The following is a 17218-nucleotide window of genomic DNA, read 5'->3' as shown; positions in this document are numbered from 1 at the left end:
TGGTCCCGGTTGTAATGTCGAAATCGGCAAACGAAAATACCACATGGGGAAGCGTGTAGAGGGTATTTGGGTTTTTGGAGGTTTCGATAGAAAAACCGGAAAAGGTTTTATGGTCCCCGTCGATAAAAGGGTTGCAGACACTCTCATCCCAATCATCAAGAAATGTATCCTTCCAGGAACCACTATTATTAATGATTGCTGGAAGTCATACCTTTCTTTGGACACAAATGGATACAAACATTTAACGGTTAATCACTCGTTAACCTTCAAAGACCCAGAGACTGGAGCCTACACAAATTCCATAGAGGGATCTTGGGCTCACGCCAAAAAATCTAACCCCGCTGGAGGAAGGAATATATGGGTGGTTATTTGGTAAAATTCAAGTTTATGAAAAAGTGCAATGCCCAGGATCCTTTTATAGAATTTTGTCGAATAGTCGGGAAGTTATGTGATCCCTTACACCCTCCTCCAGAAGTAGATGAAGAAGAAGAATTCAATACAGGTCCGGTTTCCAATGATTTTGAGGCCTTAAATTTGGAAAATATTGATCCCCAAAGTAATGTTTCGGAATAAATTTTCCAAAATTGGTATCTCCAAACCAGTGAGAAGTGGCAACTCATCACAAAATAGCCAGTTCCGTGAGATGGAAGGGTACTCACTATAATAATAACAAATTTTACTATAATCCATGGGTAACGAAAACGATTGCAATAACAATTTCATAAATTTTACAAGACCCCATAGGTCCTTCCCGGGTCAAAAATTTTGTACATCTGCTTGCATTTTTGCACTCTACAAATCAATACCTTTCATTTGATGTCCATATTACCTAGGTTGGACTACTTCCCCTCAAGAGAGGGTTTTTGGTCCCTAGGGGGTCCACGGATCCCCTAGGGACCAAAAAATCTTTTGCGAACTACCCCGTAAAATATAGTTTTGCCGCTGAAACACGTTTCTCAGTAGGAATAGAAAAGAATCTCTCTGAACTATTCAATACCAAACGAGGTTTCAGACAACGAGACGGCTTATCGTGTGATCACTTTAATATCCTGCTGGAGAAAATTCTACGAAAAGTAGATAAGAAAACATATGCTACTAGCCTATGCCGACCACATCGAAATCATGGGTCGGTCACTGGAAGAGGTAACTCCAGCCTTTGAAAGAATCGAAAGAGAAAGAATTAAAGTGGGTAGGGCATGAATAGAAATAAGACAAACTAAATGGTATTAACTCGCGAGCAAATAAAGAAAATGGGGAAAATTGGGAACCACAACTTTGAGATAGTCAGCAACTTAATATGCCTCGGCACCACCGAAAGCAAAACGAATGATTTGAAATAAAGCGAAGAATAATATTGGCAAACAGATGCTACTTTGGATTAAGCAAGTAGTTAAGAAACAAGGCCACCTCTCGACAGACGAAAATTACGGTATACAAGACACTGATACTATCCGTGTTGTTATATGGCTCCGAGGCATGGGTATTTGTGGACAGTGTTGCCACTCAAGAAAATTATTTCCTACCAAAATTTAAGAAAAATCCTACGCAACCCAACCAAAACCTACCAAATGTCTGGAAGCCAAAAATGCGGTGTGTTATACCGAAGGACGGTCATTTTGCCATTCTATTCTTCAACGCTACAAAGTACTATATCATCGTTATCCATATAGGATCGAGACATTTCTGTCCGTCTTGATGTTTGTTGAAATCACTCTACAGGCTTAATTTCAAAGATGGCCTATATCTCGATACAGCACCCTTTATATATATATATATATCTTCGGATAAGAATTCTTGAGTTCGTAAAGTCGTATTTTTGCCCCAATTTAGCGATCTACTGATTTAAGTGTTTGAACCCTAAAATACGTTTTTACTACCTATTTTCGCCGTTACAATGAGTTGTATGAACCGCTGAATTTCCTACTTAAAACGGCAATACTGCTTGTGAATGCAGACTACGCAGTGCTTGAGAGAAAGATTCTTCGTCAAATTTATGGACCAGTTTGTATTGATGGACGAACTATATAAGTTGTATGACGACGTTAGCATAGCTAAACGCTACAAAATACAACGGTAGTGTTGGCTAGGTCATCTTGTCAGAATGAATGAAAAGCTCCACCGAAGAAGTGTAACCTCGGAAATGTATATTTCGATTCAGTAGCGCAATTAATATATCTGCAACCTTAGTTTTTGAAAAATCTATGTTTGAAGCTTAATAACGGCAAAATGCTGAAGAATCCGTAAATGTGTCAACCGTGATTGATCCGTATGTCGCACTCCTACAATCTCAATTCTATAGGTAACTGATGAGCATACTAACAATGTTGAAAAGACCAAACTGTGTTTGTGTGAGTATCATAAAACATCAACTAAGGCTTGGTATTCTATTCTGCTTTCGCTTGCCGTTTAGCAATAAACCACTCCCCGTGATTGATAGTGTACCTAGTTCGATGCCTCATATATTCTTTCGAACACGTGCAGTTAAAAGGGCCCTTGCGGATCTCGACGTTAATAAATCTCCTGGCCCGGATGGTATATCAACACTTGTTCGTCCGCTACGCAACCTTTTCAACCTTGCCTACCGTGCGGGAGTGTTCCCAGCGCCTGGGAAGTTTGCGAACGGTCAGCCCATCCCCAAAATGGTGGGGTGAACAACCCTGTGAATAACCGGCCAGTTGCGATATGCTTCGCGCTCTCCAAGGTTATGGAGAGTATGGTTAACCATCATCTTGTCAGATACTTAGATTCCAATGGCCTTCTTAGCGACAGACAGTATGGGTTCCGCAGAAAACGCTCTACGGGAGACCTAATGGTATTTTTGTCGAAACGATGGAGTCGTTCTATCCACCAGTTTGGTGAGAGTAAAGTCGTGGCTCTGAATATCTCCAATACATTTTATAGGGTCTGGCACGGTGCACTTTTATCAAAGCTTGTCGCTTTTGGAGTCGGTAATAACTTCGTTCGATTTATATCGAGCTTTCTCAGAGATCGCACCATACGAGTTATTGTAGATGGGTTCTCATCAGATGAGTATGGCTCTGTTTTTCCCCCTTCCCTTTTTCTTATTTTCATTGACGATCTATTGGGTCAGACTTCGAATCCTGTCTACTCATTTGCCGATGACAGTAGCCTGTGTCATTCATATTCATTCGACCATAGGCCAAGTCCTCAAGAAATTATGGACAGGAAGCGCATTATGGATAAGACGCCCTCCCAGGATTTGTTGGCCATTTCCGAGTGGGGTAGAATGAACAGAATAGACTTTAACGCACAGAAGACGCAGTGCCGTTTCTTGTCTCACAAGCGATTCACTGATCCACTTCAATCGTCGATATCTATCGACGGTATAGATATTGAACAGTCCGATACTCTTGATGTTCTGGGCATGAAGATACTATGTGATGTCCGATGGTCAAAACACGTATTCGAAGTGTCGAAAGAAGCATTCAAGTGTTTAGGCTTTCTTAAGCGGTGCAAGAAATATTTCACCTCTTTTGATCTTCTCAATATCTTGCTACCTATATCAAGCCGAGGATAGAATATGATTCTCATATATGGGCAGGAGCTCCAAAATCATCCTTGGAGCTACTTGACCTGGTTCAACGGAGAGCGATGTTGTTGATTGGGGACAGTAGGGTATCCAACTCTATTGCTTCTCTTGAACATCGTCCGAATGTGGGTAGCGTTGTATTGCTCTACCATTATTTTCATGACGTGTGTTCCAGGGATATTCGTCATCTTATTCCTGACGTTAGGATGTTCACCAGGAATACAAGACTTGCCAGTAACTCACACCCGTTTGTAATTGATTGGCCAGTCGACCGAACCATTCATTACCGAGATAATTTATTTTTCGCCCGAACCATTCGTATGTGGAATCGACTTCCGGCTAATGTCTTTCCCACCGACATTGACGTTCAGAAATTTAAGACTAATATCAATAAACACTACTCCCAATTTCCCAAATGCCAACGCAATGCACTGCATATATAGGGGATATCCCCTGCGTGTTTGTTACGTGAAAAAAAAATGTGTAAAGTCCGAAGTATCATTCTTTTCAAACACAGGATTCGCTCCCCATTCCTCCCTCCCGAGAAAGTGAATCCCAAATACATCCCTTTCCCCTATAAACCGCCTTCTGGCCACACTAACTCCAAAGTCAGCGTTGTTAGCCCTGTCACATAGCAGGCAATCCGTCCACAGGAAGAGTCTCAGTTTGACCACCTGCGATTCAGCGAGGTGACTGTCGACCAATCTCCTCGTTGTTAAATACCCTCTTAATATTCAGAAGCCGTCATCGCGTACTCCTTCTCGAACCACTTCGTGTAGGGCCGTCTCTTCCGACTTGCCCTTTAGGTATGCCTGAAGTTTCCGACGTAGACTCTAGTCGTTTTTGTTAAAAAAATAGTTTTGTTTGTAATGTCAAATGCTACGTTTAACCGATACATTTATTCTACATTAACGGTACATTTACGAGTGCATAACCAGACCTTTATAATTTTGTGACAGTTTGCAATTCGAAAAGTAACCAAATGGATTTTTCAAATAATAAATTCAAATATACATTACACTACGAATACAATCCCAACACATTTTTGTAAAAAATATGTATAATTGTTAATTAAAATTCCTGCGCTTCGAGGTTTGTCCACATTTAATGTATGTATCGATGAACACAAAATGTATGTATTAAGTAAATAAGGGGAAAATAATCAAGAGGTTTTTTTTGTATCAAGAACGGAGTACAATTTGTACTTTACTTTTAAACAGGTCAATGGCGAAGTCTAATTCCAGTAATTCCAAATACCATTTTCCAATGAGCTCACCTCATTCTACACAATAACATGACAATCAATCAGTCATTAAAGAACATTTAAACAAGCGGCAATACAGAAATTATTCCCTTTAAATTGCATAATGGTGACATTTAGTAAATTTTTCGAAGAGCACATCAAAACAAAGTCTTGTGCAGATATTTCATTACATAGGGGAAGCTGTCTGGAAAATTGTGTAAAAATTCTTCCATTGATTTTAGCATCAAACCTCAAATATTTTGCGCCTATATGTCTGGTAAAAAATTTAAAATAAATTCAAAGAAATATAAATTGAAAATAATCTCAAATATAGCTACCTCTTCTTACAAAAGCGACTAAATTAGATAAAGAGAAGCTTCGTTTTGCCTTGGAATACTATGTAGAAAGTTCTTTTCTAGGCTCCATGTTGGGATACACCATCAGCTGTTTGGTATGCCTATTCAAGTGAGTATGTTTGAAATTATGACTCTTGATGATGGCTTTTAGGAATATTTATTTTATTTTAGAAATTTGAGAGGTCAGTTTGGCCCATACACATTTGTTTTTATACCAACGCTTATTGCTGGTAGCTTGGTACATTTTACTGGTGCACAACATGCGACGGAAGTTTTTGAGACCTGCGTTTTTCAAAGTGTAAGTATGAAGCGCGGTACGTAATTCAGCGAGACTGGGTTCACGTTTTTCTATCGAAAAACTTATTCAGCCAGGCTTAATTAAAATTTTCCTATGGAAACACCTTTTCAACCCATAAATTCGACGTTTTGACCGGTGAAAAGACATTGATTTAGGCCGATTTGTGTGAGCCCGCATGGTTTCTCCCAAAACTTCAGGTAATCAAATTGTGATGTTCCACTCAGAATTGACCTCCTACGTTGCTGTCAAGCTGTCACCACATGGCCTGTTTTGCCGAAGAAACAGGCGACCATTTGCTTCGAAGTTCTTCTTCCACGAACGACTTTTGTTGAATTTGGCTCGACTTGCAAGACCCAATCAGTCATGCGCATAGATCCACGATTCAACATCTGTGACGTCTTATAAACTTTTTTTAAAGCACCGCTATCGTATTTTTTAAAAATTTCTTCCCTCTTATCGACACGAGCCTTTTTTGAGCACAATTTGTCAAATTGTGCAGAATCTAACGGAACAAACCTTTTTTACGGCAATGAATTCATGCAATATGGAATGTGTGCTGGTGGAGGAAATGCCCAAGGATACCTCTATCTTACGGTTTGTTACCAGTGTTGTCGTTTTTGGTAGGTTCCAACCAAGATTGGTAGATTTTTATACCCTTCACCATAGGATGGGGGGTATACTAATTTCGTCATTCTGTTTGTAACTACTCGAAATATTCGTCTGAGACCCCATAAAGTATATATATTCTTGATCGTCGCGACATTTTATGTCGATCTAGCCATGTCCGTCCGTCTGTCCGTCCGTCTATCCGTCCGTCCGTCTGTCAGTCGAAAGCACGCTAATTTCCGAAGGAGTAAGGCTAGCCGCTTGAAATTTTGCACAAATCCTTCTTATTAGTGTAGGTCGGTTGGTATTGTAAATGGGCCATATCGGTCCATGTTTTGATATAGCTGCCATATAAACCGATGTTGGGTCTTGACTTCTTGAGCCATAGAGTGCGCAATTCTTATCCGATTGGAATGAAATTTTGCACGAAGTATTTTATTATGATATCCAACAACTGCGCCCAATAAGGTATAAATCGGTTCATAACCTGATATAGCTGCCATATAAACCGATCTGGGATATTGACTTCTTGAGCCTCTAGAGGTCGCAATTATTATCCGATTTGCCTGAAATTTTGTACGACAGATCCTCTCATGAACATCAACATACGTGTTTATTATGGTCTGAATCGGTTTATAGCCTGATACAGCTCCCATATAAATCGATCTTTGTATTTTACTTCTTAAGCCCCCAAAGGGCGCAATTTTTTTCGAATTGGCTGACATTTTACACAGGTCTCCAACATATAATTTAATTGTGGCCTAAACCGGACCATATCTTGATATCGTTCTAACACCAGAGCAAATCTTTTCTTATATCCTTTTTTGCCTAAGAAGAGATACCGTGGCAAGAGCTCGACAAATGCGATCCACGGTGGAGGGTATATAAGATTCGGCCGGGCCGAACTTAGCACGCTTTTACTTGTTATTCCTTTGGTAGGTTGATAGGCTGGCCTCAGTATTTGGTAGGTTTTTCCAACATAAAGTTAACTATTAAAACAAGTAAAATCGTGCTAAGTTCGGCCGGGCCGAATCTTATATACCCTCCACCATAGAACGCATTTGTCGAGTTCTTTTCCCGATATCTCTTTTTAGGCAAACAAAGGATAAAAGAAAAGAATTGCTATAATATTGGAGCAATATCAAGTTATGGTCCGATTCGGATCATAACTGATTTAAATGTTAGAGACCATTGTAGAAGTAATTTTGTAAAAATTTTAGCCAATTCGAGTAAGATTTGCAACCTTAAGGGACTCAAGAAGTAAAATAGAGAGATTGGTTTGTATGGGAGATGTATCGGGTTAACTGATTCGGACAATATTTATTGTAACACGTATGAGAGAAGGTCATGCGAGAAGCTGTTGTACAAAATTTCAGCCAAATCGGATAATAATTACGCCCTCTGGAGGCTCAAAAAGGCAAGATCCCAGTTTGGTTTATATGACAGCTATATCAGGTTATGCATCGAATAGAACCATATTTAGCACAGTTATTAAAAGTCATAACAAAACACGTCATGCGAAATTTCAGCCAGATCGGATAAGAATTGCGCCCTCTAGAACTCAAGAGTCAGAGCCCAGATTGGTTTATATGACAGCTATATCCGGTTATGGACCGATTTCAACCATACTAAGCACAGTTGTTGGAAGTCATAATAAAATACCTCTTATCCAAATCTGATAAGAATTGTGCCCTTTAGTGGCTCAAGAAGTCATGATCCAAGATCGGTTTATATGACAACTATATCAAAAGATGGACCAATTTGGCCCATTTACAATCCCAACCGACCTACATTAATAGGAAGTATTTGTGCCAAATTTTAAGCGGCTAGCTTTGCTCCTTCGAAAGTTAGCGTGCTTTCGAGAGACAGACTGCCGGTCATGGCTAGTTCGGCTTAAAATGTCATGACGATCAAGAATATATATACTTTATGGGACCTTAGACAAATATTCGAGAAGTTACAAACATAATGACGAAATTAGTATACCCCTGTCCTATGGTGGAGGGTATAAAAATGCCGCAGATAACTCCAAATTATTTTTTACTCTTGTCGTTTCTATGTCTTCATTAAGAGTGAACTGGATATCGAGGGGTAAAATACTATTACTATTTTAAATTTCAGGATATCAACTGTAACTGGTTCGAGTAAGAACTGCAGTTTTTGTGCGTTAAATGCCTTCAATCCGAAAAAGGGGCTATATGGCAACTGCATACAAATATGATCAGATCTAGTCCAGATGTTGAGGGATCCATGCAAATCATTGTAACGGGGATAATAAAGGTAGAAAGCGCATTTCGATTTTCCAAACTCGGTACAGTTGGTAACAAGGCTGATTTAAAAGTGTGGTCTCACGTAAACTGCCAAAAACAGCCAGCCAGTTTAACCTTATTAAGATGACAGTTCTTTGTTTACATTCACAGCAAACCACTCCATTTTTTATACCCTCCACCATAAGATGGGGGGTATACTAATTTCGTCATTCTGTTTGTAACTACTCGAAATATTCGTCTGAGACCCCATAAAGTATATATATTCTTGATCGTTGTGAAATTTTATGTCGATCTAGCCATGTCCGTCCGTCTGTCCGTCCGTCCGTCCGTCCGTCCGTCCGTCCGTCCGTCCGTCCGTCTGTCTGTCGAAAGCACGCTAACTTCCGAAGGAGTAAAGCTAGCCGCTTGAAATTTTGCACAAATACTTCTTATTAGTGTAGGTCGGTTGGTATTGTAAATGGGCCATATCGGTCCATGTTTTGATATAGCTGCCATACAAACCGATCTTGGGTCTTGACTTCTTGAGCCTCTAGAGTGCGCAATTCTTATCCGATTGGGATGAAATTTTGCACGACGTGTTTTGTTATGACATCCAACAACTGTGCCAAGTATGGTTCAAATCGGTCCATAACCTGATACAGCTGCCATATAAACCGATCTTGGGTCTTGACTTCTTGAGCCTCTAGAGTGCGCAATTCTTATCCGATTGGGATGAAATTTTGCACGACGTGTTTTGTTATGACATCCAACAACTGTGCCAAGTATGGTTCAAATCGGCCCATAACCTGATACAGCTGCCATATAAACCGATCTTGGGTCTTGACTTCTTGAGCCTCTAGAGTGCGCAATTCTTATCCAATTGGAATGAAATTTTGCACGACGTGTTTTGTTACGATATCCAACAACTGTGCCAAGTATGGTTCAAATCGGTTCATAACCTGATATAGCTGCCATATAAACCGATCTTGGGTCTTGACTTCTTGAGCCTCTAGAGTGCGCAATTCTTATCCGATTGGAATGAAATTTTGCATGACGTGTTTTGTTATGACATCCAACAACTGTGTCAAGTATGGTTCAAATCGGTCCATAACCTGATACAGCTGCCATATAAACCGATTTTGGGTCTTGACTTCTTGAGCCTCTAGAGTGCGCAATTCTTATCCGATTGGAATGAAATTTTGCACGACGTGTTTTGTTACGATATCCAACAACTGTGCCAAGTATGGTTCAAATCGGTCCATAACCTGATATAGCTGTCATATAAACCGATCTTGGGTCTTGACTTCTTGAGCCTCTAGAGGGCGCAATTATTATCCGATTTGCCTGAAATTTTGTACGACGGATTCTCTCATGACCATTAACATACGTGTTTATTATGGTCTGAATCGGTATATAGCCCGATACAGCTCCCATATAAATCGATCTCTCTATTTTACTTCTTGAGCTCACAAAGGGCGCAATTCTTATTCGAATTGGCTGACATTTTACACAGGTCTCCAACATATAATTTAATTGTGGTCCAAACCGGACCATATCTTGAAATCGCTCTAATAGCAGAGCAAATCTTTTCTTATATCCTTTTTTGCCTAAGAAGAGATGCCGGGAAAAGAACTCGACAAATGCGATCCATGGTGGAGGGTATATAAGATTCGGCCCGGCCGAACTTAGCACGCTTTTACTTGTTGCACATTCTCTTTCTTTCGGGCATAGGTACACACACACGAGCGCAAGTTTCTTCGGTTGTGCTGAGGACAATGTCGGTTTAGTAAATAAGCTTGATGACAAAATCTCGGATTAGACCATATGATTTGTGATTGTTATACAAATGAGATCGCCTTTTAAATACGCCTTGGGTTGTTTATTGAAATCGGAAAAAATACCTTAAACTTTTATGAACTGAAGATTTCTTATCGGGAGATCGGTATAAAGAGAGCTGTATCAATATAAAGGCCATCTTTGAACTCTAGGCTGTGGACTGATTTCAACAAAGAGATGGACGGACATGTCTAGATCGTCTATGAATATAACGACCATCTATGCATACTTTGTAGGGTTTAAAATGTATAATTTGATGTATGAAAGTTGGAATCGCAAAATGACCAACTCTTCCGTAGTGGGTATAAAACCATACCGTATTTTTGGCTTGTAGAACATTTGGTAGGTTTTGGTACGATTTTTCTTAAATTTGGTAGGAAATAATATTCTTGAGGGCACCAGTGTTTATGACATGACATTCTTGCATTGTAAAGCGGCTATTACACAATAAGTCTTGTCATATGTAACATTTAAATAGCAAAGCTGAAAGTTCTACTCATCAAGTAATACGTACGACAAATTTAATATAACAAATTGCATGTTGGAATAACAATGCAATTTTTTTTCTTGTCAAATCGAGCTTTTATTTCATCGAACATACTGTAGACACATGTCTATAAAAAAAAGTACAATACATATGTATGTCCGTACCGATTAGAGCGCGCTCTATTCGTACTTGACGAACATAAGACAAGTGATAATCTCTGGCCGGATTTAACGGAGGTGGTCGCACGCGAACAGTTGTTAACAGTCGGCTAGGTGTGACGATATTAAGATGTCAGATTTTTGTTTGCATTCACTTTGTTGTTATCTTCTTTCTCGCATATTCTCTGCTCATGTACGCACACATATACACACAAATTTCTTTGTGTGTGTTGGCAAAACGACGATCAGCTCGATGACAAGATGGCCTCTAATTGTTCCGCCATGGCACATAGGCAGCTCCTGGACGGCCTTCACAGAGTTGGACTTTGAGCGAGAGTCGGCCACCACTGAATTCATTAAAGCACTTTTTTAAGACCTCTATGGGATGGTGCTTCATCACCATACTAAGATTTAGGCTCCTCAATGCACTCTTGTCGTGGTAATCCATGTTGACAGTTGTGAAAATGGAATGGAAATGGGAATGGTGGCGTAAATTCCCACTAGGCTGCCAAATTTCTGAACACTTCCTAATTGACATTCTGGATTTTATTGGCATTATCATGTGGCTACAAGATCAAAAGATTTATGATAATAAACATGTAAATTATAAATTAAAATGTGTAAATTCAAGCAAAGCAAAAATTTGTGTTGCCTATGCCAAAAAATTATATAGCAACCCTCGTATAAACATACGTCTTATATACAATTTCATCAAAATTAGACAAAAATCCGCACGCACGGCCGTTGAAGCCATCACACCTTATGTGGTTGAAAAGTCTTCTAGCCAAAGACGAAACGCGTCCCATAGTGGTTGGGGTGTATTGCTTTCTTTGGCTTACTTTTTCCATTTGCATCTCCGATCATTGAGCTCGTCTCGAAAGAGAAACAAACAAGAATTGTGAAATTTAATTATCTTCGCCCTAACAGGCAAAAAACTTGAAAAATAAATTGGACAAAAATGTTAGAAGCGTAACGTAAAAAATGGAGCTCGAAGGATCCCTTTATATGGGAGCTATAACCATCATCTGAACCGATGTGGTCCATTTCCTATCCCATAAGACCTTTATCATCGCGACCACGGAAGTAATGTGATTGTCACACAAAAAAGTCTGTTATTACACAGAAACACAAGCATTAGGAAAAAGTACAGCTAATAGACAGGGCTGTCGAGCGTGGTAAATGTGGTATAGGTGGAGTTATATACCTCGTGCAGCACTTACGCTTGCATTTCAGAAAAAATTAAAATAGGTTGGTTCGTATTGTGTAAGTTACTCAACAAATGCACGCACGCACCTGACACGCACCAGGGCCCTTGAAGCCATCACACCTAGTATGGTTGAAAAGTCTTCTAACCAAAGACAAAACGTGTCCCTTAGTGGCTGGTGTGTATTGATGTCTCTGGCTTTCCTTTTCCATTTGCAAAGAAAATCTCGGATCATTGAGCTCGTCTCGAAAGAGAAACAAACGGCAATAAGAAGTATCTTTGCAAAATTTCGAGCGGAAAGCTTTACGAGTTCGAGTGCTATGCTGATTTCCACATACGGACAGACATGGTAAGATCGACTTTTTATTGCATCGCAGATTAATATTTTGAGGTATTACAAACGGAATGACTAGATTGGTATAAGCCATGACATAATGACCAGGTAGCATACAGCAAACAGCTGAGTACAACTTTTTTTCGCGATGTGCAACGAGTTTTGATTGTGTGTGTATGCATTATAGCTAAGAACAAAAACACACAAACAACGTATATCAACCTTTCACGTAGCATCCCAGTGAACATTTTTTGCCGAGTTCGTTACGCATTTGGTCGGAGTCTTTGCACAAGTTTCCGATTCTGATTCCAAATTCATAGGCAACGAAAGTTGTATGGGCGGTTTACACAAACTTTGAAAGTGTTGGCAGTGGAAATTCAAAAAAGTAATCGCGAACAAATGGGTTTTCAGCGGTGAAAAACGAACAAAGTACCAGCAATAAGGCTAGTACTATATTCGCCTTTCACGATATTTTTCGCCGTTTACCTTTTCTAGATAATAGATTTTAAAATAGTTATTTTATCATTTTTATTTTCGTAATGTTTCAAAGTAATGTTTTCAACGGTGAAAAACGAACACACTACCAGCCATTAAGCAACAAAACAGTTTTATGATGAAAATGCAAGCATAACAAAGTTCTAAAACCACTTTGACATTTGAGGTTCTGTCACTTGCCAATCAAGGTAGTTTTATTGTGGGCAAAATGGTGTTGTTGTGCTTATGACGCTACCAATTAATTGCGCCATGAGGTTTCTCACATTTTGTTTTCTTTTTCACCTTTTATTATTGCTGCTACACATGCAAATAAAAACTAGAATGTCAATTCGACAGTATACAGAAATTTGACAGCCTAGTGTATGATTGATTTCGTTGTTTTTAGGCTAGTGACTTTACCTTTTTTATTCTACCAAGGGTAGTAAGTATAAAAACATACCATAATTAACAGGTAGTGTACCGTAAACAGCTGAGTACAATTTTTTCTCGCGAAGTGCACTTATCAACGAGTTTTTGTAGTGTGGGTGTATTATAGTTAAGAACTATAACAAACACAAACAACAAAAAATGGCGAGAACTAGTAACATATTCAAAATTGAAGTTACACTAATCATTGATTTTGACAGCTGGTGCACTCAATATTTTGTTGTTGGGCAACTGCCCCTACCTGTAAATGAATATATCTTTGTCTGAGTTTTAGTTGTGTGGTGACAAAGATAACACTTCCCTCCTATTTTATTTTTCAATTCTTGTAGTATGTGCAATAAGCACTAAGAAGAGGTATCAGCGGGCATTAGACCGACTTGCATATATTTGAATTCGCCATGAAAATCCACTTAACCTTTGTATATGCCCATTGTTTGTTTACGTTTTTTCTTATATGTGACTTGATGCCATTTTGATAATTATTATGTTCATGGGGCCCTTTTCACTTTTAGTTTTGTATTGATTATATAATAAGATTAAGCCAAACCATCAGCCGACATACAATTTTTTTTTTAATTTTTGGCAGTACTTGGCATTGAGGATGTCCACTTGTTCTCTTCATACATTCTTTCTTTGTTTACGTTTTCTCCTATATGATGACATTTTCAATCGGCAGATTTGACATGCTTAATGTTCATGGGGCCTATCTACTTTATGTTTTCGCATGAGACCTAACCTTCTATTAGTGACCCACTGATTAGGAAAATGTGTTCTCAATATTCAAAATTGTATATTATGTTTTAAAAACTATTCCTTTGTAATTTGTATTTGCATATTTTACAGAATATTGAAATGTTTTTGATAACTCGACGCTTCGTACTAAGTCGCCTTATAGCCGATTCTAAACTACTGCAAACCTACCTGTTTATGCTATGTAGTGCTCTAATTCTTCAAGGCAAATATTTGTACAACCTGAAGGGATTCTGGCCTTTGACTCCAAATCCCAAACTAAACGAAATTGAAAATCAGGAACACAACAAATGTCAATTGCATTCTAATGAAAGCTGTCAAAAGTATTTATTGCATGGCATGCGCAAATATCTAATTGTGGGCCTGGCACTGGACATTGTGAAGGCACTACTCAGCAAAGTCGATGAAGCAAAAACCCAAAATAAATTATGGGGAAAAATTTATAATTTCCGTATACGTTCAACGGCTCTACTAACAACCTATATAGGTATCTATAGGGTATGTAAAAAAAGTAACTTTTAAATAATACAGGATACAAGGTAGCGAAAATCTATCTAACATTTAAGTGTAAGTGTACGTTAAACGTAGAAGAACGCATAAAATAATTGCCTATTTACATTTACGATACTTTTTTCTTACGTTTGTTTACCGTTTCACATATTTTGATCATGATAATGTTCATGGGGTTTCTTAACTTTTTGTTTTCGACTTGTAACGCTACCTTGGTGTATCCTGCAAATAACCTCGAAACACTAATAACATTCTGTCTTGTATAGTTTGCTCACTGCTTTCTCAACCGATACTCTCCCAATGGAAATATCCTGAATCATTTTATGGCCGCCTTTTTAGCGGGATGCTGTTATGGTTTCTATCCTCAGTCAAATTTATTCAGTTATGCCCTTATCCAGACCCTGCGCACGATTTGGAGCATTATAAAAATCGAAAACTATAATACCAATAATAAATATCTTCGACTTTTATTCCGTCTTCCTTATGGACGGATAATGTACCCCTTGGCCTTGGCGTACATCGTACATTTGTCGTGCTTCAAGCCAGATTACTGTAGCAAACTAACTGTTACTTTTATCAATGCCGTTACGAATAACAGGTAAGTTTGAAGCAAAGTAGATACATCATATTGTCCGACAAAAAAATCTATTTCCAACAAGGACAAACTTGATACCATAGATTAGCGGATATTAATGTCCATACCATAAATTGATTGTCTTTTATTTCTTTTCAGACAAACTTATGTTCATAAAGAATTTAAGGCACTAAAGCAAATCTTTAAAAATGATGTGATGTAAGGAAATAATAAATTGTATATTGAAATGTGTTTTATTTGTAAAGATGGTTGGATTTTCTGCGTAAAACCTAGTATTGACTTCGACTTTTCACACGAAAAGCTGCCAAAACGCACTATAAAAAATGGTAACGAAGATAAAGCGAACACATTCCGTACAAGTGGTACTGAGTTCAATCAAGGCGGATTCAAAAAGGTGGTCTCACGCAAACAGCTGTTAACAGCCAGCCAGCTTTGACGGTATTAAGATGCCATATTTTTGTTTGCATTCTCTTTGTTGTTAACTTCTTTCTCGCTTATTATATGCTCATTTACGCACACGTATATACACCGCACACAAATTTCTTTGTGTGTGTTGGCAAAACGTAGATCAGTTCGATGACAAGATGGAGGATTGCACTATATGATTTGTGGTTGTTGTACAAATGAGACCACCTTTAATTGTTTCGCCATGGAGTTCTATGAGCAAAATAGCACCAACATGTCGCTGCATCAGGATAAATTTCGCACAATTTTAATTACAAATGTAATTAAATGCTCACGAAATGGGCCGAATTAACTCTGCCTCAACACTGTTGCCTTTGTTGTATGTTGTTGTTGGACTTTTGTTTGTGTTCTGACAAAGAAAAGAGCCTGACGGATTTCGCAATAATTTAATAGGCATTTTCACTGTGAGTGAAATCGGTACAAAGCTTTAAGCTTGTCAAACTTTTCATTGTTTACATTTTTCTTAACTGCTTGCAATGTGCGTTTATTCATATTCAAAATCAAATTGAATTAATAAAATACACAAAATTGAAACATTTCAAGCCGTATTTGAAAATATGTGAAATAAAAAGAAAAATAATGCGTAGATGTGCAGTATGTTGAATTTTGTAAGAGAAAAATAGGTTTACTGACATTTGTTAACATTCACAATAGGCAGATTTTGACAATCTTACTGATGTTCATGGGGCCTATCCACTTTATGTTTTTGTAAGTGACTTAACCTTCTATTAGTGAATCCTGGTTAGTAAGTGGGAAATTAAATTTAAAGTTTTGGTTTCTTTAATTCGTTTTTATTGCCAAAATCCTACGAGTAAGGAAAAATTTTAAAAAATTTTCGGCCAACATTTTTTCTGTATAGTCGAAAAGTAAAGAAAAAGTTTGAGTCCCCAGGTCAGACCAGGATTCACTAATAGAAGGTTAGGTCACATGCAAAACACAAAGTGGATAGGCCCCATAAACATCATTAAGGATGTCAAATCTGACGATTGAAAATGTCATCATATAGGAGAAAACGTAAACAAAGAATGAATGTAAAAAGAGAACAAGTTGACATCCTCAATGCCAAGTACTGCCAAATATTAAAAAAAAAGTATATCGGCTGATCGCTTGGCTTAACCTTATTCAGTGAATCCTGGGTCAGACCTAGAGATAGGGTTCGCCGCGTCGACATATACATGACTGAGTGTGTACTCGCGTCCCCCGTTGAAACAGTGCTGTCTTATCCACGTATCCAAGATATATTCATTTATAGGTAGTGGCAGTTACCCAACAACAAAATATTGAGTTTACTATCTGTCAAAATCATTGATTAGTGCAACTCTGATATTGAGTATGTTACTTGTTCGAGCCATTTTACGTTGTTTGTGTGTATAGTTCTTACCTATAATACACACACACACACAACCAAAACTCTTGGAGATAGAAAAAATCGCGAGAAAAAATTTTACCCAGCTGATTACGGTAAACTACCTGGTAGTTATGTCATGAACGTATCTGAGGAGACATCCCAGAGAGACATCTGCAAGTTCGCTCAGATTGGAGAAAATTGCAGGGGCTGTAAATTCCACGCATTTGAACTCACTACCTTCTGATTCAGCCAGAACTACTTTAGTTCGCCGAAGCAGGCTGACTTTATAGCCAAGTACTGACTTCATT

General features: G+C 38.4%; 1 protein-coding gene across 3 annotated transcripts; it reads left to right on the top strand.

The window, feature by feature from the left end:
- Positions 1 to 4509: 4509 nt before the first annotated feature.
- LOC106081833 (uncharacterized) lies at positions 4510 to 15341 on the top strand. 3 transcript variants are annotated; one of them, XM_013244047.2, is made up of 7 exons: positions 4510 to 4659; positions 4771 to 5070; positions 5128 to 5258; positions 5321 to 5447; positions 14086 to 14490; positions 14769 to 15100; positions 15236 to 15341. In XM_013244047.2, exons 2-7 carry the CDS (start codon positions 4918 to 4920, stop codon positions 15297 to 15299), a joined length of 1212 nt encoding a protein of 403 aa, XP_013099501.2. In that variant the 5' UTR covers positions 4510 to 4659; positions 4771 to 4917; the 3' UTR covers positions 15300 to 15341. The 3 variants fall into 3 exon arrangements, with proteins under 3 accessions (XP_013099501.2, XP_013099500.2, XP_013099499.2); XM_013244046.2 differs by having other exon boundaries at positions 4737 to 5070; XM_013244045.2 differs by having other exon boundaries at positions 4510 to 4682.
- Positions 15342 to 17218: the final 1877 nt, after the last annotated feature.

Source organism: Stomoxys calcitrans, chromosome 2 (assembly GCF_963082655.1).
Source record: "Stomoxys calcitrans chromosome 2, idStoCalc2.1, whole genome shotgun sequence".
NCBI classification, from domain to species: domain Eukaryota; kingdom Metazoa; phylum Arthropoda; class Insecta; order Diptera; family Muscidae; genus Stomoxys; species Stomoxys calcitrans.
This window is presented reverse-complemented; position numbering and strand designations above follow the sequence as displayed.

Coding starts and splice junctions, on each gene's coding strand:
- LOC106081833 (XM_013244047.2), top strand. CDS start 4,918: ATGGTGACATTTAGTAAATTTTTCGAAGAGCACATCAAAACAAAGTCT. Junction 5,259..5,320: donor TGTTTGGTATGCCTATTCAA/GTGAGTATGTTT, acceptor ATTTTATTTTAG/AAATTTGAGAGGTCAGTTTG. Junction 15,101..15,235: donor AATGCCGTTACGAATAACAG/GTAAGTTTGAAG, acceptor ATTTCTTTTCAG/ACAAACTTATGTTCATAAAG.